The 21,459-nt window shown below is 55.9% G+C and overlaps 1 protein-coding gene across 6 annotated transcripts in view; it reads left to right on the forward strand.

Moving 5' to 3' along the window:
* The first annotated feature begins 492 nt into the window (after positions 1–492).
* Positions 493–21,459, forward strand: part of NTRK3 (neurotrophic receptor tyrosine kinase 3) — a 386,931-nt gene continuing 365,964 nt past the window's right edge. For 2 of the 6 annotated variants that reach the window (XM_058736645.1, XM_058736646.1), the window contains exon 1: positions 494–1,417. In XM_058736645.1, the coding sequence (XP_058592628.1) occupies positions 1,170–1,417 (248 nt within the window). In that variant the 5' untranslated portion in view covers positions 494–1,169. Of the gene's footprint in view, positions 1,418–21,459 lie in introns of all 6 variants that reach the window. The other 4 variants (XM_058736649.1, XM_058736650.1, XM_058736651.1 and 1 more) reach the window with 3 other exon arrangements.

Below are 21,459 nucleotides of genomic sequence, written 5' to 3' on the forward strand. Positions count from 1 at the left end.
CCCCCACCCAGACTCGGGAGCACTCCCCGGTCACCTCGGCCGCGTCCATTTCACTTCCTCTCGCGGTCCGGATTGCAGCAAAACACCGGGCAGCGCGAGGGCCAAAAAGTGGAAAGGAGAGCGCCTTTCGGCGTCGCGCAAGCCAGCTCGCTAACTCCCCCTCCCCAAGCCCAGACCCTCTCAATCCCAACTGCAACTTTTTCCCTTCCGTCTTGGTTTCCCCTTGGCCGCGGCGAGCGGGCGCCCGGCCGCGAGGCGTGGAACGGGCAGGCGGCCGCGCGGCTGCGGGTGGCGGTGCGGGCGAGAGCCGCGAGCCGCGAGCCGGAGAGTGGGTGGGTGGGTGGGGAGGGAGGAGGGGAGAGGACGGGCGGGGAGAGAGTGGGGTGTGGGGAAGGGGAGGGGGAGAGGAGGGAGGGGGGAGATTCCGCTCTCCTGCCGCTCCCAGCCGGGGCGGGGGAGGGGTGGAGGAGGCCGCGAGGAGGGAGGGGAGGAGGGAGGGGAAGAGAGGGAGGGAGCCGAGGAAGACGCTCCGATAACCCGTGCGTTTCGTAAGGCTCTGAGCACTTGTACATTTCTGCAGGCGCGCGACGAGCCATTCGCGGCGGCTGCTGCAGCTCCGACTGCATCCTCCTCCTCCTCCTCCTTCCCCCGGGCTCCGGGTGTGTGTCTGCGTGAGTGTATGTGTGTGTGTGTGTTTTGCAGGTGTGTCCGTTTTAATTCTGCCCAGTAGGTGGGACTTGGTGACTTTAGCACCATATTTTTCCTTTTCTTTTTTTTCCCTTCTTTTTCTTTTTTGCCTCCCCACCGTCTGTTGCAACCCTGCAAAGTCTCGGAGTCGGAGAGCGCGGCTCGCTTCCCGAGCCCCCGGACCCGGCGAGCCGGCGAGCGCCGAGCCGGCCACCATGCCAGGCAGACCGCGCCACTAGGCGCTCCCCGCGGCTCCCACCCGGCGGCGGCGGCGGCGGCGGCGGCGGCGGCGGCGGCCGCGATGGTTTCAGACGCTGAAGGATTTTGCATCTGATCGCACGGCGTTTCAAAGGCAGAGGCCCCCCCTCCCCCTTCCCCCCTCCCTCGCCGTCTTTGTTTCCTTCCCCCCCAGCTCTCCCCACTCCCCCCACCCCACCCCCCTCTCCTCTCCTCCTCCTCTTTTTTAGAAGCCGCGATCGGAGATGGATGTCTCTCTTTGCCCAGCCAAGTGTAGTTTCTGGCGGATTTTCTTGCTGGGAAGCGTCTGGCTGGACTATGTGGGCTCCGTGCTGGCTTGCCCTGCAAATTGTGTCTGCAGCAAGACTGAGATCAATTGCCGGCGGCCGGACGATGGGAACCTCTTCCCCCTCCTGGAAGGGCAGGATTCAGGGAACAGCAATGGGAACGCCAGCATCAACATCACAGACATCTCAAGGAATATCACTTCCATGTAAGTCGGGCGGCAGCTTCCCTAGCCCGCCTCCCCTCTGGCTCCGCGTCTCCCCCACGCCAGCCCGCCCGCCCGCCCTCGGCCGGGAGCCGGCCCTCCGCCCGCCCGCCCCAGCTCGCTGCTGCCCGCCGTCCGCCGGGCGCGCGTCAGGCTCGCCGTGGCTCGGGAGATGCTTTCGGGCGGCGGAGTCCAGGTGATCCGGCCCCGGCCCCGGCCCGCGTGAGCCGGGGCTTGCGTGTGTGCCTCTCCTCGGAGGGGACCCCAGCCGGCCGAGGGCTTGCGGGGCCCAGCTCCCGCCCCCGCCCCCGCCCCCACCCGCTGTGGCTCGTCGAGTTCTTTGCCCCCCACTGAATAGCAACAGTTTGGCCACGCTCGAGTGGAATAAAGTAGACGAGGTTCGATTCCCGGCAGAGCCGGCGGCAGTGACAGCGGCGGCGCTTAGCCGGTAGGGAAGGTGACAGGGACTGTTCGCGATCCAGCCGAGATGTTTAACTATTTCCTTTTGGAAACCGCAAAGCACGCTGACAAGTAAACAAGTTGGGAGCTGGCTGCTCGCGGGGAGACTTTGGACATGTCGTGGCCGTCATGGACGCCTACCTCTTCCCTTTCCCTCTCGCCCGCCCTCTCCAACCCCATTTTGGGCATTTCCGAGACACCCCCCGCCTTTCCCACCCTCATCTGCATCTGGGCGCCTACAGATCCCGTCCTTGTGAGCTTTGATGACTGCTCCGGTAATTCCGAGTCAGGATGGAGAACGGAGCAGAGGGGACTGGCGTGTCTTGGGGATGGGGGTTATATGATCTTGCAGATGCGTTTTTTGGGGAAAATCCAACTCGGATCGGCGTTTTGTTTGGTTCTGCCCCATCTGAGTGAGATATGGTGGCCCGTATTTCCCACCCGTCCCCCTCCCCCCAACCTTGGGTAGGGGTCGGGGATAGAACTGTGAGCCCCGGGAAAGAAGAGCTCAGGGTCCGGGGAAGCTGGCCATCTTTTCTTCCACTGACCTCAGGGCCAGGTGACCCCCCCCCCCCCCATTTTGACATCCAGAGATGGGTGTGGACGCACTGGGGTTGCCCAGGGCATAGCTCTCTTATCCCCCTCCCGAGGTCCACACCCCTTGGGGTCCCTCAAAGTGAGTAGGAAGCCAAGAGGGATTCACACTGAAGTCTTGGCTGGGGTCTCAGGAAGGCGTTTGGGGTGGACTCAAGACCTGCTAAGTCTGCCATTGGTGCTGCTCTCCCAGGCGGCAACCCTCCCTTTGCCTCAGAGATGGGGCGGCCAGGCCGGGAGGAATTGCAGTCCTGCTCTCCCAAGAAAGCCCGCCAGCCCTTTTGGTTTCATGGAGAGTGTGCTCGTGTTCTTGCCACTAACAGTTTGAGGAAATGTATGGCCCAGGAGATGTCTCTGACTCCTGGCCCAGGAGACCAGCTTGACCCACATCTTCGCTCTGCCGCTCACGTCCTCCCTACCTTCAGCGGGTGGGCCTGGGATAATAAGACAAACAGCCAAGGTGGGAGGGGTTGGAGGGGGGCAGGGGCTGAACAGGATGGACCCAACTCTGCGTCTCCTGCCCTGCAGGCCACAGCATTCCAGCATCCGGGAGGATGCCTGGAGGAGGGTCTGGAGCGGGATCGTCAGGGAAACTCCAGCTGGGAAGTGCACCATCGGGCTGTGGGGGCTGGGGTGGGGAGAGCATAGCAGTGGGTCCAGGGGCTCAGGAGTGGGATCTAGGGATTTCCAGGGGGGATTAGTGGGCCAAGGGTTGGAGAGAAGGGGGCCTGGTGTGGGTCTCTGGGAGCTGCGGAGCCTTATTCAGCTTGTTCTCTGCTTCTAGGATATGTGTATCTGTAGGAAGCCAGAGGGAGGCAGGGATGGCCACAATCACGTAGGCTCTCTGTAGCCAGGCAGAGGTTTTCAGCGCTCCTCTGAAAGCGATGCTTGGGGAAGCAGTTTGATCGAGGAGAGTTGGCTTCTGTTTCCAGGCAGTGGTTCCGAGACAGAGGTGCTGGAAAGGTGGGTGATGGGTGGGGATGGGGCAGTCTCTTGTCCCCTTGGGTGTTGGAGGACTCCAGTGGGACATACAGGAGGACGGTGAGCAGGGAGTGTATTGGGAGACTGTGTGTGTGTCCCCATCCTTGCTTTGGGACTCTGCAGATGGGACTCCTCTCTTTAAATCCACCCCAACACCTAAGAGCCAGGGAACCGGATTCCCACAGGAACTGTGTGGAGTGGCAGGTGGGAGAGAGGCAGGTCAGAGGTCATGGGTCTGATGACCCTTCCTCACCCCATCTTTTCCCCAGTGCCCTGTTACATCTATGGCTGGTATTGACTGAACTCGGGGAAGGGCCTCGTCTTCTAGCCCAGAGGCAGAGATCAGTGGAGGGAGGCAGGGGGAATCGTGCTCAGCCTGGGAAGCAGATGTCACCGTGTCCTGTTTTACCCGAGGGAATGGAAGCTCAGGGTGGCAGAGTAATGTTTGGGGGCACGTAGCCCCAGTGGAGAGCCAGGCTTGGATCTCTGTCCGTCCAACACCAAAGCCGAGGCCCCACTTCTGCCTGGAAGCCTGTGGAAGCAGGCTGGGAGGAGGGCCTTAAGGGCAGACAGAAGCTCTCACTGCAGGGCAGGAGGCCTGACTTCAGCATGACCTGGCAAGGGGGCTTGAGTTGAAGCCGGGGCTTGGCCGGAGGAAAGCGTGATCTCCCGATTTCTGGCGCTCTCAGAGATGCAGAGTTGAGGGGTCCTGCAGTCAGTCTTCTACTAGCCTGAAGCTCTTGCTGGTGGATGCTTAGGGGTGCAGCTTGGGCAGACTCTGGGGGATGAAGAAGAGGCTGGGGTGTAGCCAGATTTCGACATCAGGCCTAGCTACGGGAACTGGGGGGGCTGGCTTCCACAGATGTTGTGGGACCATAGAGTTCTAAGGTCCTTTCCTCAGTGCTTAACTGACGATACGTAAATTTTAAGACAGTTGAGAGGTGCCTCATGGTCTTTCTCTCAGGGTCGTGTGTGGCTTGGCTGTTGTGTACCCATCGGAGGCTGGCTGAGGGTGCCTCTGATGGAGCAGGGGGCTGTCCCGTTGGTATCAAGAGGGAAGCCGCTGTAAGGCATCAGGGCAGAAGTGTGGGTCTCCCCTCCGCTCCTCCCCAAGGGTCCTCTCCCTTGGCCTCTTTCTGTTTAGGAGGCCAGTCCCTCTGGAGCCCAAGGCACACAGTAACCTTACCTAGAAGGGTCCACGGTCCACGCACTGCCCTGCTGCGCTCTGGCCCCACCAGGCTCTGACGTCACAAAGGCAGAGGGCGGTGGCTGGGAGGTGGGCCCACTGTCTAGGTCAAGCCTGCCTGGGGTTGGATCTGAATGGTGTCTTCTTTGACTGTCTGAAGATCAAAGGGGAGGAGATGGCTCACAGGGCCCAGAGTTCCTGGGACTGGCTACCCCGCCTTGGGAATACCATGAGCTCTTTCTTAGCTGGGACTCTGAGCCACCAACTGGGTCTCTGCAGGAGCCACCCCAGGATGGCTGGTGTTTGCAGCTCTCAGGTCCTTCTGTGTCCCTGGTCTTCCCTGCAGGCCCTTGCCTGGCTGGGTGAAGGATCTTTTGGGCTTTGGCTGCTGTATTGACTCCTTGATACTTAGCCTTTCTAAGGATCAAGGGAAGAGCCAGCCTTGACAATTACCCTTGAGAGCTGGGATGAAGGCAGGGGTGTGAGCCAGGCCCCAAGGGCATCATGGAGCTCAGCCAGGCTCTTGGGAGTTAGGCTAGGCCTGAGGGAGGTGGGCTCAATCCGGAGGCCTTTGTGGTGAGATTTGGAAGGGGGAGTGGTGGTAGCTCTGAAGAGTGGGGCACTTCTGGGATGAAAACTGGGGACCCTGGACTCCAGAGGTCCTGGGATTTTGCTTGGAGACAGAGTCTTCAGCCCCCACAAGCCCAAGTGAGTCTTTCCTGGCACAGTCTGGGGCTCAGGGTATCATCTCTACAGCTCCAGGGGGACCTGAGCATGTGGTGGTTTTGGGTAACACCGGCCCAACCTGACCCTAGCGTTGAGAGCCTTTGGGGACTGGTCCCTGGAGGGCTGAGCCTGGGGCCTGGGAGGCAGCTCAGGGTCCTGCCTAGCTGGAGTGGCGCTTGAGGCTGTGAAGAAGGGAGGGGCCTGATGTCTGCTCCCCTGGGATGCTGTCTGTCCTTGCCCCGCCTGTCCCTGTCTGCTGCCTTCTCTTCCTCTCCGAGTGTAATGGGGGAGCCCTCGCCCTAGCTGACTCTTAAGTGGGAGTGTGGGTGGGCCGTGACCTTCTCTCGGGATGACCTTTGCCAGTATTGTGGCATCTCTCCTGCCACTGGACTCCGTCCCTTGGTTTATACTGGGATCACAGGCATGGTCTCTGGCCTCCCTTCGGGGCCTCCAGGTGGCCAGAGGGAAGGTAGACTTAGAGAAAGGGGTGAGTCACCATGAGTCCTACCACTGGTCGTGCCCCTAACCCACTGTGAGCATTAGGAGGTGCTGTAGCCTTTCTGAGCCTATAAATTCAGCTCTGAATTGAGGCCATGGGGCGGTGCCCCTTCCATCTTGGACATCTGCCATGCTAGCCCAAGGAACACCCCTACAAGGCTCTGTGAGGCCACTTCTAAGGGCACCGTCTTTGGGGTTGGTGGCTGACCTTTGTGATGCACCCCAGAAGAGGGCAGGGCTGATCACTGTCTGGCCATTGGCCGTTCTCCCCTTCCTTCTTCCTTCCCTTCCTACTTCTAGAGAACTCTGGCTCACCCAGAAAGAGCCACACGGTTTGGACTCAACTGCCCAGACCAAATGCCACACTTAGCAATGTACCGGGGCCTGCAGCCTCTGAGAGCCCAGACACCCGGCTTCATGGCTGTCTGTTCTCTACTCTGCGCTCAAGGCAAGAAGGAGACCTCCCTCTGCAAAGCTTCCAGTCATTGCCCCAGCAGAGACCTCCTCTGGATGTGAGAGGAACATGCTAGAACTTCCATTTCAAGTTATTCTTGTCTAGAAAAGGGAATGTTCAATATTTAGCATATGGACTGAAGATACACAAGCATATGGTTTAATAAATAGGAGTGTTCTGGGGTCACAAGATAAAATTTTTATTGCTAAAGCGTGTGTAATCAAAAAACCTTGGTGTGTCCATAATCTAAAAGGCTTAGAAGAGCCTAGGTTTGGGAGGGAGGTGGGTAGACGGTAGGATAGGTGACCCTGAAGCCCAGACTCTCCCTCTTGGCTCTGTTCCAGGGGAGGGGTGGGTTGATTGGCAGGGGGAGCAGGGAAAATGAGAGGAGGGGTCAGGCTGGGTGGCAGAGGAGAATCTCAGCCCTGGACCACTGGAGGGCCAGGCTGGGTCTCAAAAGACTATCTCCTGGTACCCATCAGGTCCTGCCTTTTGTTTCTGTCTAGCAAATTCTTTACCTCCTGAACACCTCAGCATTTCTCTTATGCTTTCTAGTTTACAGTGGTTGGGTTTATTTTGGCCACAGCTACTTGAAGTGCATAAGCAGGGATCATAAGCAGTCCCATTTTACCGATCAACAAAATAAAGAAAAGGGTTGAGTTGCATGTCTCCCAAAAGGAAAGCTGTAGAAGTCTCGTGACTCCTTCTGTGGTGCTCCAGTCATGACTTCTTCTCTCTGAGTTCCATGGACTCTTCTCTCTGGCGGTGGTCCTTTGGCTAGACATCCTGTGGCTCCATTTTCATCCAGAAAGTTCTTTCTCCCACGGGGGGCAGCATTCTGGAAACAGTCCATCTGTGAGGGATTGGAGGACAGCTGAGAGTCCTGGAAGATGGGTCTAGGTGTGGCCTGAGTGAAGGCTGCATTTGCCCCTCCCCCCGCCCCCCACCAGGTCTGGTGGTGGCTGTCAGCCACTCAAGTCGTCTGTTATCCCATGAGCCTCACTCGCCTTCTGCTGCTCCTGTTTGATGGGTTGGATCACCAAGGATGAGGACTCCACTGAAGTCATAACAGAAGCTCAGTGCCCACTGGAGCCCTGGGAATCCCCATCAGGATCCTTAATCTTGTGCAGGGCTCACCAGAACTCATGGCGGGAAGGAACGTCCCGCAGGCGTCCCCTCCCTCATGTTTCTGCCCAAGGGGACCGTGAGAGGCCCAGACAGAGCCAACGACTTGCCTGTGGCCCCGGGTTACTGGAGGGTCCCTCTCTCAGGTGCTGGGGCAGGCGTCACCCTCTTCTGCTCTGTCAAAGCCAGAGCTTTGCCCACGACTGTGTCTCCCTCTGGGGCGATGTTTCCAAATCCGGGGTCCCCAGAGGCAGCAACTAGGCGAGGCTGGCAGCCACACCGCTCCTCGTAGCCTGCGGCCCTCGCCAATTACAGATTCACTCGGTGAGGCTTTCTGCTCTGCTCTGTTTACGTGCAGGGCTGGGGAGCCCATCCTTTCTCTCCAGCCTCACCTCTGTCCCCCGGCCCTCCTTCCATCTGCCTTGTCCCACCAACAGTGTGCCTGGTCTGGGTGGTAGGAGATTTGGGATTCCTTCCTCAGAATCATCAAGCATGGAGAGGAACACGGTGGCTGGGTTTCCCCAGCTGATCCTCGGGGCCTGGCCTCTCCCTAGGTTTGGACAAGCCCCTTACCTCTTCTGGGCCTCTGTTGCCTTATCTGTAAGTTGAGCATAGCGGTAACTACTTCTTAGCAGTGCTCTGAGGAGCAGTGCCCTGTATCACGCCCAGCAAAGAGAAAGTTGTCAATATATAACAACAGTTAACTTGTACTGAGTGCTTCCTGTGTTGTAGACCTTGTTTTAAGCACTTTGGAAGCAATAGTTCATTACGATCTCACATGAACCCTAGGAGAGAGGTACTGTTAGTTAATATTAATCCCATTTTACAGGTGCAGTACGAGCCTAGATATCGAATTTGACTTGCTTAATTTTGCACAGAGTGGGCTGACATTTAACGTCAAGCTGTAGTGTCTGGACTCTTGGCCTAGTATACGTTGGTAGACACACACATTTGTATAGTCATTCGTGAATACACGACCATCGTACTCCGTTAAGAATTAAAAAGAGGGTCGACATGAAGGCCTAGAAGGGTCATTTATTTTGTAACATTCCGGGTCTGTGGATGCCAGCTGCCCTGGTGGTGTGGTCAGAGGGGAAGGCGAATGAGATGATGGGGATGGGGCTGGCCTGGCAGTACTGGCTGATGGGGTCACAGACAGGCAGTCTCAAGTCGGGGAGGCCTGGGGGCTTGCCTCCATGGCCCGCTCTCCGCAGCACCTTCCCCCAGGGCGGTGTCTCAGCCAAGCCCTCTTCCCAGGCCTCCTTGACCACCCTGTGGTGTCTTGGCCTTAGGTCAGGTCAGCTCCCCCAGGAGACCGGGTGCCGGCTGAGTCCGGCGGGGGTTCAGGAAGGCGACGGCTGGGTCCCTGCCAGCTCCGCTCAGGGCTGAGGTGTGGTCAGCAGGATTGTGTCCCTGACTGCCCGTTGCCTGAGAGAGCTCGGGTGAGAGAGTGGAGGGCAAGGGGGCTTCTCGCAGGTAGAGCTTCGGGGGTTCAAGACCGCTGATGGACGCGGAGCAGGAGGGTGATGCCTACAGTGCTGAGCAGCTAGAGCTGGGAGCTCGTGTGGAGAGCGTCTTCCCTGATTTCATGGCTCTTCTCTTGCTGCCTCCTCAGACCAGCCGGCTTTCCTCTCCTCCACCCTTCCTGTCGCCTGCGCTGTGCCCCATTGCTCACGGAAGCTCCGTCTGCCTCTCCACGGGGATGAGCCGGACGCAGGGAGGATGGCTACAGCTGTCCCCGTGGAGACGGCGGGAGTCCTGCTGAGACCGCAGGGCCCGCCTTTGTGGAAACACCCTGTTTTGCTGCTGCTTGGCTGGAGGGCTCACCGCGTCACAGAACCTCCCTGGCCTTGGTTTTTCTTTCTGGGAGTTGGGGTACTCCTGCCTGTCTCCCTCATGGGGTCATGGTCAGATCGATGTGGTGACGTGCTTCATGGGCTGTCTAAACAGTGGGGTGCCATGTGGATTGTTTCTATTTCTAGATGTCTGGGGGTATTTTTGAGTTAGGAAGAAGATCAAGACTTTGAACCATAAATCACCTGATCTGGAAAGGGGTTGGGAAATAACTGGGGTCCAACCCAGTTTTACCAAGGAGGAACGTGGGGCTCAAGGGAGGTGGATGGGCTTGGCTCAATCACCTAGTGAGTCCTGGCGTGGGGCCCTGCCTCCCCAGCTGGTGTGGCTTTCCTTCCCCGCCCTCTGCTAGCGGCTGCTGTGGGGCTGAGGGATTTGGGCTCTTCCAGAGGAAGGGAAAGGAGCCCCTAGTCTCTTGCAAAGAGAGAAAACGAAGGGAGCAATCTTAGACTCGCTGTCCTAACCTTGCTGCCTCCCACGGTAAACGAGGCTGTGTGTGCGCATCTGGGGGTGTCTTTGCGCAGGCACAAGCGCATGTCTTCTGTTCGCTGTGCACATCACGTCTGAGGTCTTCGTAAACAAGCTCTAAAGCCTTTGGCTTCCTGCTTGCCAAGTTCAGCTACGTGTAGACCCTGGTGGCCACCAGAGGGCAGTGCTGCGCACGAGACGGTAGGAGGCTGGTGAAGGCCAGCACCAGCCTGAGCTGGGGATGTGGCTCTAGCCTGGTGAGATGTGCGCTGGCTGGCAGACCTGGCTTTCAGACCCTTTCTTGAGCCAGGGATGAGCAGGGAGGTCGCCTGTCCCTGAGGCGGGGCTTCTCTCTGCAGAGCTGGTCCTGCCTTCACCGTAACTGCGGCCCAGCCACGGGAGTCTCCTGGGCCTGAGCAACCTGGGACGTGGCTGGGAGAGTGCCCTGGGTGGACGGAAGTCACTGCTCTGTCTCTGCAGCAGCAGCAGCAGGAGGGATCCGCACGTTTGCACAGGGGTAATGGAGATGAATGAACGGGACGTAGTTCCTGCCCACGAAGATCAGTCTTGATGTGGACACAGAGAAGTTTAGAGGTGGTTACGCTGTGGGGTTAGTGTCCCAGAAGAATTGAGCTTTATGAACTCCCCCAGGCTGTTTGATATACTGACCCAAGTGTGGGGGCATCGCTCACTGCTCCCTGCCCCCTTCCCCTCATGCCAAGCCTGGGGGTCACTTAGACACCAGGTGACTGCTCAGTAAATACCAGGTCCTGATGATTACCAGGTGCGAGACCTTGGTGCTGTCTTTTAGTCTTTCTGGGCTCTGTTTCACCCTCAGAGATCCCCACGTAAGTTGACGGGCCCTGCCTGGACAAGCTGGTTTGGACCGTTTCCTTTCTGTGAGTACTTGGCTATTTTCTGTCTGTTCTGGGCAGTCTCATATTGAGCAGGCGCTGTCTGGCCCCATTTGCTAGTTGGTCCACACGTGAGCCCTGTCCCACTACTGTGGTTGTCGGCTTTGGAGATGAGGTCTTCTGCTTTCGTGGTGGGTGTTCAGCTCACAGAGCCGCGTCTTGCGATGCTGTCCTGAGACCCATCCCGGGGCTGCAGACGGGACCCTCTCTGTTGCGGTCAGTCTTTCCCCACCTACTCGTTTCTGACACTTTCTTGAGGCTGGTACCTTGAAGAGCAGGGGTGAAGCTGACGTTCATGGCCCTCCTGCTAGATTGGAGGTTGTCTGTGTATGCAACCCTGCTTATGTATGGCTTGAGATCACAATTCTGCCTCTTACCAGCTCTGTGACCTTGGACTGGCTACTTTTTCGATCCTCAGTTTCCTCACCTGAAAAACGGAGATAATGCTAATAATGCAATGATGCTACTGTAAGATTTCACGAGAGAGTGTGTATGCACGCGCGCATGTGCCGTTCCTCTCATTTTCTTCCTCTTCTCATTACCACACTCCGGAACTTCATCCCCACGGGCACAGATACTTCCTATGGCTCTCATCTGTTCTTTCTGCTTCCAGTCTTTTCTCCTTCTAGCTCAGCACGCTCACCCTGACGGATTAAGCTTCTAATCCAAGGCCTTCTGTTAGAATAATTCTGGCGCCCGAGATTTTCAATGGCCCTTTTGTCTGGGAGGCAGCTCGGTGTGGTAGGGAGAATAGTGGCTTCTTTGGCCACGCGGCCTTCGGTTTAAATCCTGGCTCTGCCCCTGTGTCAGTTTACCCACGTTGTTTAACTTCCCTGAGCCTCAGTTTCCTTCTCTGAAAGATCAGGCTAACTGTGTCCATCTTTGTAGAGTAGTTGTCGGGATTAGACGAGATTACCGTAGGTGCCTGGCACGTGACGGGTGCCCAGAGGCCAAACTGGCATGTAGTACGATGGGAGTCTCACAGAGGTGATAGGCAGTGACATTTCCGGGTCCTTGAAGCATGGGACTAGAGGGAGTTACGTGGGTGGAGGTAGCACCTGGGCCAAGCTGAGGAAGGCAACAGAAGGACCAGGATGGAGTATATCTGGAAAAGGTGACAAAGTGACTAAGGCACATGCCTTTCAAAAGAGCAGGGAGATAGCTGGTTCCCACTGATAGACTCAGTTGGGGGTACCAGGGGGCAGAGTGTCCCAGGCGCTCTGGATGTGGGGAATTTCTATGCAGACTAATTCAGGAGCACCCAGCCTCTTGCAGATGGGGTCCCATGGAGTTTTACTGCTGTTCTTGCCCGGGGTAGCTCCCCATTCGCTAGATGATCCCCTTCGGGGCTGCTGTAATTGACTAAGCCTGTCAGCTACAGATGGGGCTGTGGGACCAGTCCTGGGAGAAAGAACTTAGGAATCTAGTGGGAAGGGGGTGAATCCTGAATCCTCCAGTCCACCCTCAAGGGCCTCCCATTCACATTCACTCCAGTTCCACGTTGAGCCACAAGAGGGCACTAGACCATGATGTCTGCAGGGAAGGAGGCGCTGGTTTGCCTGCCCTGTTGAGATTGTGCCTTTGATCAAAGCTGGTTTTCTCACAGGTTCCAGCATCACTGAGGGTCATGGTAAAGCCATTTGATTTAACTAGGGCCCGTAGCTCCATAGCTTAGAGTCTGATATCTCAAGGGAGGCTAACTTGGATAGTGGAAAGGTCATAGAATTTGGCTTCAAACTCAGGTTCCAACACTCGCCCTCCCCCTTGTTTGTTTTTTGTTTTTTGTTTTTTGTTTTTCACTTTGAGTAAGTTGCTTAACTTCTCTGGATCTCATTTTCTTCATCTGCAAAGTAAGGTGCTTTGGGAGGTGTTGCTGTTGTGAGGATTAAATTATATGATGTGTGGAAAATGTCCGGAACATGGTGTTCACTCCATGGTTGGCCATCTGTCTCTTTCTGGAAGAAAGATGAAGTTAGGATACAGGGCAAGAGTTATTTGCGGGATCACGTTGGCCTATTGGGGTCCTTTATACTCACCAAGGAGGGCTCTATGGTTCCAAGTCACTGGGGGGCAGCAGTGACACCCAGAGGCTGGAGTGGAGTACAGCAGTGTGTTCGGCTGGGCTGGGGTGGCAGTGGTGGGCACTGTTGGGGCAGGCGACATTGAAACTGCATCATGGGTGATTGGCTTCAGGGGGTCTTCGAGTGCTAGTGGCCACAGATGATTCTCTCAGGTCACGAGTGTGATGGTGGCCATTGGAAATCTTTGTGGCCTGGGCCGATGCTATGAGGTTACGTACTGTGGAGCACACGCGTCCAGCTGAGTGACCTTATCACAGCCAGCCGATCCTGGCATCAACCACCCAGACCCTTCTGGTGTTTTCGGGATTGCTACTCTTTGGGAGATGCTTTAATTCCAACCACTGTATCTGGTTAGCCCTAGCCACCAGCCACAAGACTCAGGATCTTGGAGGCTCAGTGTGTTTACCTGGAAAATGGCAAGGGGAGAGGTTGCTGGGCTAGTTGAATGGGAGGATTTTGTAGCTTGGATCTTTGGATATGAGTATCAGGAATTGTTTCAGGCCGTGTGCGTTTGCGTGTGTGTCAGGAGTGTGTGGGATCACGTGGGAAAGGGGGGGTTAGTGGTAACCGCTAAGCTTCAGGCTTTACTGGGAGAAGGGAGGGGCCTTTCCCCAGCAGAGGTGAGGCTGGAATCGGGGTGTGACTGGCTCCTTACCTTCGGTGGCCTCTTCCTTATGCACCTGAGATTCAGCAGGGAACCTTGGCAGACGTGCCAGGCTCAGAAAGTTATTTAATATCAGCTTTGCTCCAGATTGTGTTTCTGACTCCTTGCCACCTCTTAAGTGGCAGTCATTTTAACAAATGTGGCGGTAAGACACCAAGTGGGAAATAACATGAGAAAGTGAGGAGGGGGCCAGGGGCGTGGAGGAGGGGTGTAGTTTCATTCCCTTGGCAGAAACCTCGTCTTTGAGGCAGTTGTAGGGAGAGAATAATGGAAGAGGAGGTGGGGCTCCTCAACGCCCCTGGCAGTGAAGGGAAGGGCCTGACTTCCCAGCGTGCGGCCCCGTGGCTGCAGATTTCTCTCCTCTGTGGGAAGGTCCTGTGCCCTATGGGGTGGCTGGCTCCTGTCCCTGGGGAGATGTGCAGGGAGGGCCTGTATCTGTTTTTCAAAGGCCTGTCTTCCAAGTGCATAAGAGACCGCTGATGGGGGCTGGTGTTGGGGCACGTTGAGTCCACTGTGGGTGCTGAACTGCATGTGCACCCGGGCTGTGGGGTGCCCAGCACCTGCCTCACTGCCTGCCGAGGCCCATCCCAGCATCTGGGCTACTGGGGAAGGGTGGGCAGGGGCACCAGCAGGGCCAGCCTGGCCCTTCCTCCTGTAGGACCCGGAGACGAGGGAGTCCCCTCTCTGTCTTACTAGTTCCAGCCTCCAGCCGTGCATGGTGCTAAGCCCTGGGACACTACACGGAGAGAATAAAGGGCCATGCCTTCTTGGAGCTTACAGGCTTTTTTTTTTTTTTTAATTTTTTAAATGTTTATTTGTTTTTGAGAAAAAGAGACAGTGCGAGTGGGAGAGGGGGAGAGAGAGAGGGACACAGAATCACAGCAGGCTCCAGGCTCCGAGTGGTCAGCCCAGAACCTGACACAGGACTCCAGCTCAGGGACCATGAGATCATGACCCGAGCCGAAGTCAAATGCTCAACCGACCGAGCCACCCAGGCACCACTACAGGTTTTTTGTTTTTTTTTAAGGTTTATTTATTTACTGTGAGAAAGAGAGCGAGAGTGTGAGCATGAGTAGGGGAGAGGCAGAGAGAGAGGGAGAGAGAGAATCCAAAACAGGCTCCATGCTGTCAGCGCAGAGCCTGATGCAGGGCTTGGAACTCATGAACTGTGAGACTAGGACCTGAGCCACCACCTTCTGAGCCACCCCGGTGCCCCCGCTCTTGGAGTTCAGAGTCGAGTTGGGTGGTGAGCCTTAGTGAAAGGAGTGACAGCTGAAAAGGCTGTTTCAGGAGAAGCAGGGGCAGGATTTTAGAAAATGCACGTGATGTGAAGTTTAAAGAAAAACGTACACGCATGAAAACGTGGCTTCCCCGAGGTGGGCAGGGTGCAGTGTTTCTAATTGGAGATTTACAGATTCTGGATTCCCTTGTTCTCAGGCCCATCTAATGTCAGAGGAAGCGGGGGAGTTAACTTGTCAGGGTTGTGGGCCCTGGTCGTGAGGTCGACATTGGCCTTGCTGTTGTCCACAAGGGGCTCCGTGGTATTTTCGGGGAAGCCATGTACGGAAGGCAAGAGGGGGGCTGCATTTCTGCTGCTGTCACTTTCTGACCTTGGGAGACCAAGATTGGAGCAAGGTGACCGCTATTAGGAAGGTGACCCCCAGCAACCGAGGGGAGAGGGGCAGGGAGGCAGGAAGGAAGAGTGCCACGGGCCTTGTGTCCACCCGCAGGCTGCAGGGTGCTCTCCCTAGACGCTCGTTCATCTCCCCAGTTCTGCATTTGTTCAGCGTGTTTATGTGAGAGCCTGTGAGGGGCCAGCCCCTTTTGTGAGAGCTCCCTGGACCTTGCTCGTGGGAATCTGCCTCCAGGCTGCAGGGAAGCTGGGCCAGGTGTGCTGAGGGTGCAGCCAGATTCCCTCTGACCCCCTCACAGGCCAGGTTCCTGGGAGAAAGTCCCATCAGAAGGTGATCTGGGTGGAGGAGAGCCACGGGTGGGATGAATGCCCAGTTGGTACACAGAGATTGGCTTCTGTGCTGGTATAGGGTCAGCCGCCTGCTTCCTCCTCTGGGCACCCAGCAGACACTGTGCCCAGGCCGTTCTGGGCCTGCCCCCCCCCCCCCTCCCCGTGGGGAACACGACACTCCCCCTCCTCTCTGCTCAGAGCGGTGCCTGGGGCCCCCAGGGAGCAGCTGTGTGACCTTCTCCCTTCCTGACTCTTGTTCTGGCTTCATTGTCCGGAGTAATTTCCTGTCTCCATGCAAATGACTGGTACTCTCCTGCCTCCCCACCCCACCTGCCCTAGTCCCGGCATGCAAGCTGCCTCCCCACCCAGCCGATGTGCTGGCCTGCCTGCCTTCTTTCAGTCACTCACTCGGGGCTGCTGTTGTCTGGACTCTGGTCTGGTGTGTGCAGGCCTTGGTGTTCCCTTTTCTGGTGTCTGTCCTTACCTGCCCCAGGTGGGTCAGTGGATGGAAGAGGGTGGCATGGCTAGGGTCTCAGTCCAGCTGAGACTCTTGGGTTCCAGCCACGTGCCCTTTATGGCATCAGGCTCCTTCGTGTTTTTGTTTCTCTACTGTGCTGTGAGCATCAGCAGCTGGGGATTGGGTTGCATTTGGCTGTGTTCCCAGTAGCCAGGATCTAGTAGGTGCTCAGTAAAGACCTGATGAGCAGGATGGGGGTGCTTCTGGCAGAATGTCTCCCAGATCTAGAACAGATCCCAGCTCGGTGACCTTGCACACGCTTCCACCCAGAGCACCGGGCACCTCCTTCTCCTTGCTCTTCGAACCTCTGTGGGCCTGGGGCTTTGCCCTCAGCAGAGCAGACTTCTAGAATGCAAACCCTTGCAGTGACTGTGTTCCAGCGGCTGTTGTGAGGACTGGCTTATTTTAATCCTCCGTCATTCTCAGCACAGCCCAACGAGGCAGGTACTATTATCAGCCTCATTTTATGAAAGCACAGGGAAACTGCAGCACGGGGAGGCTATTGAACTTGTTCTCGGTCGGCCATTTGGCTAGAAAGTGGCAGGGCTGGGGTTTGAACTGGGCATGTGCGGTCCCAGGGCCCCCCTTGTGCCCCTGGTGTTATCGGTGCTTCTCTCTTTCTTGCCAGCCCTTATTTCCTTTAGTCTTGGGCCCCCCCCCCCCCCCCGAGTCCCTGCAGCTCCCAGGTGCCCCTTGGCATACAAGACATAACACCGTGCTCGTCTGTGATGTGTGAAGGGGCCTCTGGGACCTGGTGGAGTTTGAGATTCCTGAATTTTGTGGGCACAGGTGTTTTCAGCCACATCCCAGAGAATGTCTTCTGAGTGAGGACACCGGGGCAGAAGACAGGGACTTCCTGGGTCCTATCAGTGCCACCAGCTTACTGGGTGAGTCCAGGCAAGGCGCTGGCCATCTCTGGGCCTCCGTTTTCTTATACTTAAAACCAGGAGTCCCGGCCAGGTGATCTTGGAGGGCCTTTCAGGCTCTGACCTCTGACACTCTAAGTGGCGTGGCTGGGGACTGGGTAGAAGGTTGGAGAGGGCCGAGGCTGCATAGGGGTGGTCCTATGTGTGTGGAAGGCTTGTAGGAAAGGACCCTGGGCGTTCTCACACCTGTGCGTGCATCCCTGGCCCCAGGAGGGCTTGCGGAAGCACAGACAGCTGGGCTCCACCCCAGAATTTCTGATTCCCATTTGTGGTGGGACCTGAGGACTTCCTTTCTAGTGAGTCTCCAGGTGATGTGGGTGCTGCTGGCTCTGGGACCACACTTTGAAAATGACAGCTGTGTTGATGGCTTTCGGGGCACACTCCCTGGAGATCAGAGCTGGGATAGTATTCTGCATACGTTTTGTATGAATTTTCCCAGGCCGTGAAAAGTTTGAATACCTCCGTTCTACAAGCACACTAACCCACTCCCGAGCATATTTTGATGGGGCCCACCCAGGTGCCGGCTTCTCTCTCCATTCCCCTTTCTTCTCTCTGCACCCCAACTGTGGTGCCTGGCTCTATTCCGACCCTGGCCCCCACTCTCCCCTTTTCCCACCGGGCTGGACTTGCCAGAATGTGCTCTGGTCCATGTGATCCAGTATGTAGTTGGGAAATAAAAGCACAGTTAACGTTTTTCATAGTACTTTTCCAGACTCACAGTTGATTTTTAAGAACTATCTGGAAGGCAGGGAAATAATTCTGTAATTGCAGCTCAGGAACCTTAGTTGGGTCCTAATTGCTCCCAGGGTCAAGTTCGGACTTCTCTGTTCATGTCTAGGCTGCAGCATCTCTCTGGCCTCCTGCCTCCCATTATCCACCCCCACCCCCCGCCCCCCCTTCCCAAAACATCCCCATGCATTTCCAACTCTCAGTCTTTCGGTCAGGCTGTTTCCTCTGCTCACCTGAGCCCTTCTTGTCCCTCAGGTCCCACCTTTGAGATGTTCTTTGTTGTCCATCCAGACCTGTGTTTATTGATTGTTCTGGCTTCCCAGTCTCTGGAGCACACAGTCCTAGCGGCTGTTGCTCCTAGAGGACTTTCTCCTGGTCGGGCAGTTTCTATGGCATTTCAGCCATATGCATGGTGGCTGTTCTCATTTCCCAGATGAGGAAATCGAGGCCAGACCGTGCAAGAGCTTGCCCTAAGGCCACGCATAAATGGCACAGCTGGGTTTCAAACCCAGGCTCACTCCGGATCCCACCTTCTCCCATTTATCGAGCAGCGTGTGAGGGAGTGAGATGATTGGCACGAGCTCCCATGTCCTCAGGAGGGGAGGAGATCGGGGGACCTGGGGTATGTTGATGTGCTACAATGGCACGTAGCTGTTACAGTGAAAATCTTGATGTCTGTGCAGTAACGTGGCTACGTTTTGAAAATCTAATGCTGATGGAAACCCAAAAACAGAAAACAAGCTGCAGAATGCTATGCCACAAGTGTAATTAAAAAAAAAAAAAAAGAAAACACGACGACCAATGTAACGTGTTGGATACAGATAATACAGTAAGAAGATAAAATTGTGGCTGGGTACAAACCGAATTCATGACAACCTTGGTTCTAGGGAGAGAGGAAAAGGAACCGCAGGGCTGTTAACTTTATCTGTGATGTTTTCCCTCTCTCTCTGTGTTTTGAGATTAGCATGTGACAAAATGATAATTAGGGAATTAATTAATGATTATTCATTTCAGGTGATGGGTAAATGGTGTTCAACGTGTGATCCTTTCTGTTTTCTCTCAAAATGCAAGTTTAGAATAACCTTCAGCCATGAAAGATGATCATCCTTAAGCAGATTTATAATTTATCTATTTCTTAAATTAAAAAAATTTTTCTTTAATGTTTGTGTATTTTGAGAGAGACAGAAAGCGCACAAACAGGGGAGGGGCGGAGAGGGAGGGAGACACAGAATCTGAAGCAGGCTCCAGGCTCCCATGTCCCTCCCCAGCCAGTCTCCGCCCTCACGTCCCCAGAGGCAGTCTCAGCATTCTGATTTTTTCCCTAATAGATTGCTTTTGCCTGATTTACAGCTTCATGTAAACGGGAATCGTATAATACACACTCAGCAACATGTTTTGGGAGGGTCCCCCTGCACATGGGGAGGGTTCCCAGAGGAAGAGACCGGGTTCATGCATCCTGTTGCAGGTAACAGAATCTGTTTCTTTTTATTGCTGGGCACTATTCCGTCTACGGAATCCTTGAGTTTGTTTATTGAGTCTCCTTGTTGTAGGAACCCTGGCCTTTCCCAGTTGTGGACCATTACGGGTAAATCCACAGTGAACGTTCTCGCACAGCCTTTTTGTGGACACGTGCTTTGATTTCTCTCGGGTCTGGACCTAGGAGTGGAATTTCTGGGTGGTGTGATATATTTATATTTCACTTTATGAAACACTGCCAGGTCTTTTTCCAAAGTGGTTGTACCAAGTTTACACAATAGGACTGCTTTTGATGAATCTGGGTTAGGATAGACACAGGGTGCTGTCCTGTCTTTGTCTTTCAGATGAAGACATTGAGGGGCAGAGGGTGGCGAATGTGTGTGATGTGACGGGGGTGGGGGGCTGCCCCCGGAGGGGAGGCAGGCAGGGCTTACCTGGAGATACCAGTGCCAGCCCTCACCTGAGGCGTGAGGGAGAGGAGGTGCTTCCTGAAGCTTAGAATGTGGAATTTTCCAGCACGTGTATGTGTGTGTGTGTGTGCGTGTGCGTGCGTCTGAGGTGGGAACGGGGGAGAAGGGTGTTGGGGAGAGATAGCTAAGAGGCCGGGGCAGGGTAGGGGGAATGGAGTGGGGTGTGCAGGGGCCGGGGTGAGGGTGGAGAGGTCGGCGGGGCCTTTGCAGGCCGTGGGAAGGGATTTAGATTTTAATCTGAGGACACGGGAGACCCTGGAATGTTTTTCCTTTCAAACAGGAGATGATCCAGTTTACATCTGAAGCGATGGGTGCAGTAAATGTGTTCCGGGAAGCACACGGGCTTGTGGGCCTCTGTGGTTGGGGCATGTGGGGAGGGTTCCCAGAGGAAGAGACCGCTAAGAGGGAGCAGGCACCAGCCTCCTAGGAGGGACCAACGCCCCGGGGGGCTGTTCTAGGTGGAGCGACTCTGGGAGAGGGACATCTGGAACCCTTAAGGAGCCGAAGGGAGTTCCCTGTGCCTGGAGAAGTAGGGAGGGCCTAAGCCATGCCAGCCCGAGGAGATGGGCTTCCGGAAGGGACGGCTCCTTGAGGTGTGTGTGTGTGGGGGGGCCCTGGGTATCCGTTCTTTCTGGTGCCCAGCATCTGCCTGGCTGAGTACACCTGGACCAAAGTGCGTGTGCGTGAATGAATGGAGGAGGAGAGGGCACACTGGGGATGTGGAGGCGGGGGGGGGGGGGGGGGGACGGTTTGAAGGTCAGGGAAGACCAGAGGCAGCCGTGGGTCCCGAGAGGAGCAGATTTGGTTGGAGTGGGGTCGAGTCCATCACCCCCTTGGCCAGAAGTCCAGCCGGGCTGCCTGGCCCGATGGCCTGCGAAGGGGCAGTCCACAGAGACGGCCTGGCCTCACCTTAAAGGCCCTGAGGTGCACGGTGGCAGCGTGGAGCTCCGACTGAGGAGTGCCACTTGCTAAAATATATTTGTTTATTCAGAGATTTAATTAACATGTTTAAATATTAAAGAGTAAACAACGTGTGTCTAGTGGGATTCAACATTTACCAACAGGAGTTCTGACTTATTTAATTATTTGTGCTTTCCTGGCCCTAAGAGCCACGTTTCCGGCTTTGTTCTGGGGAGGCCCCGGTGCTCCCCTGGAGGAGGCAGGGAAGTGGGCCAAGGAGAAGGGGAAGTCAGGAGGGAGGAGTGGAGTGTGGGGAGGGATGGTGGGGGGGAAGGGGGAGGGGGAGGAAGGAGAGGGGATGGGAGAAGGGGAAGAGGGAAGAGGGGGAAGAAGAGGGGAGGAGAGGGGGAAGGGAAGGAAGGGGGAGGGGAGGAGGGAGGAGCGATGGGGAAGGGGTGGGGATGGAGGGTTGGGGGGTGGGGTGGGGAGGAGGAGGAGAGGAGTCTTAGGAAGAAAAGGAGGAGCTGTCCAGGCAAAAGAAACCGAGATGCTGTATTTGGTTTGTGTAGAGGGAAGAGAGAGTTTCAAGTTTAAGGAGGGTAGGACCAAGTTGCAGATTAGGAAGGCAACTCGGGAGTCCTTGAAGGAGTGGATACAGCTTGGGGGAGCGGAGGATGTCGGGGTTTCCTCTTGTGAGGACGCCTGTTTTCGTGCGCTAAGGGAGAAGGACTCAGCTTCTCACCTCCATGCCTGAGGGACCCGCAGTCTGATCAGAGCAGCCCATTCCGAGGCATCCGCAGAGAGGGAGGGGCCTGGGCAGATAATAAGACCCCAGCCACCACTGCAGGTGGAACTCTGAAACCAGGAGTGTTTTACAAGTGATCTGCATTATAATATCTCCGCAAATGAAGTCCTGGATGCTGAGAGATTACACTGGGGGTTATTTATTGGCAATGCGCTCTACGGTTTTAATTTTTTCTTTTTGCTTATTCAGGCTTTAGCTCCAGAGGAAAATAGCCTGGGGTGGCTTCGAAATAGATTCTCTCTGCCCCATTAACTT

The sequence above is a fragment of the Neofelis nebulosa genome, chromosome 7 (assembly GCF_028018385.1).
Source record: "Neofelis nebulosa isolate mNeoNeb1 chromosome 7, mNeoNeb1.pri, whole genome shotgun sequence".
NCBI classification, from domain to species: Eukaryota; Metazoa; Chordata; class Mammalia; order Carnivora; family Felidae; genus Neofelis; species Neofelis nebulosa.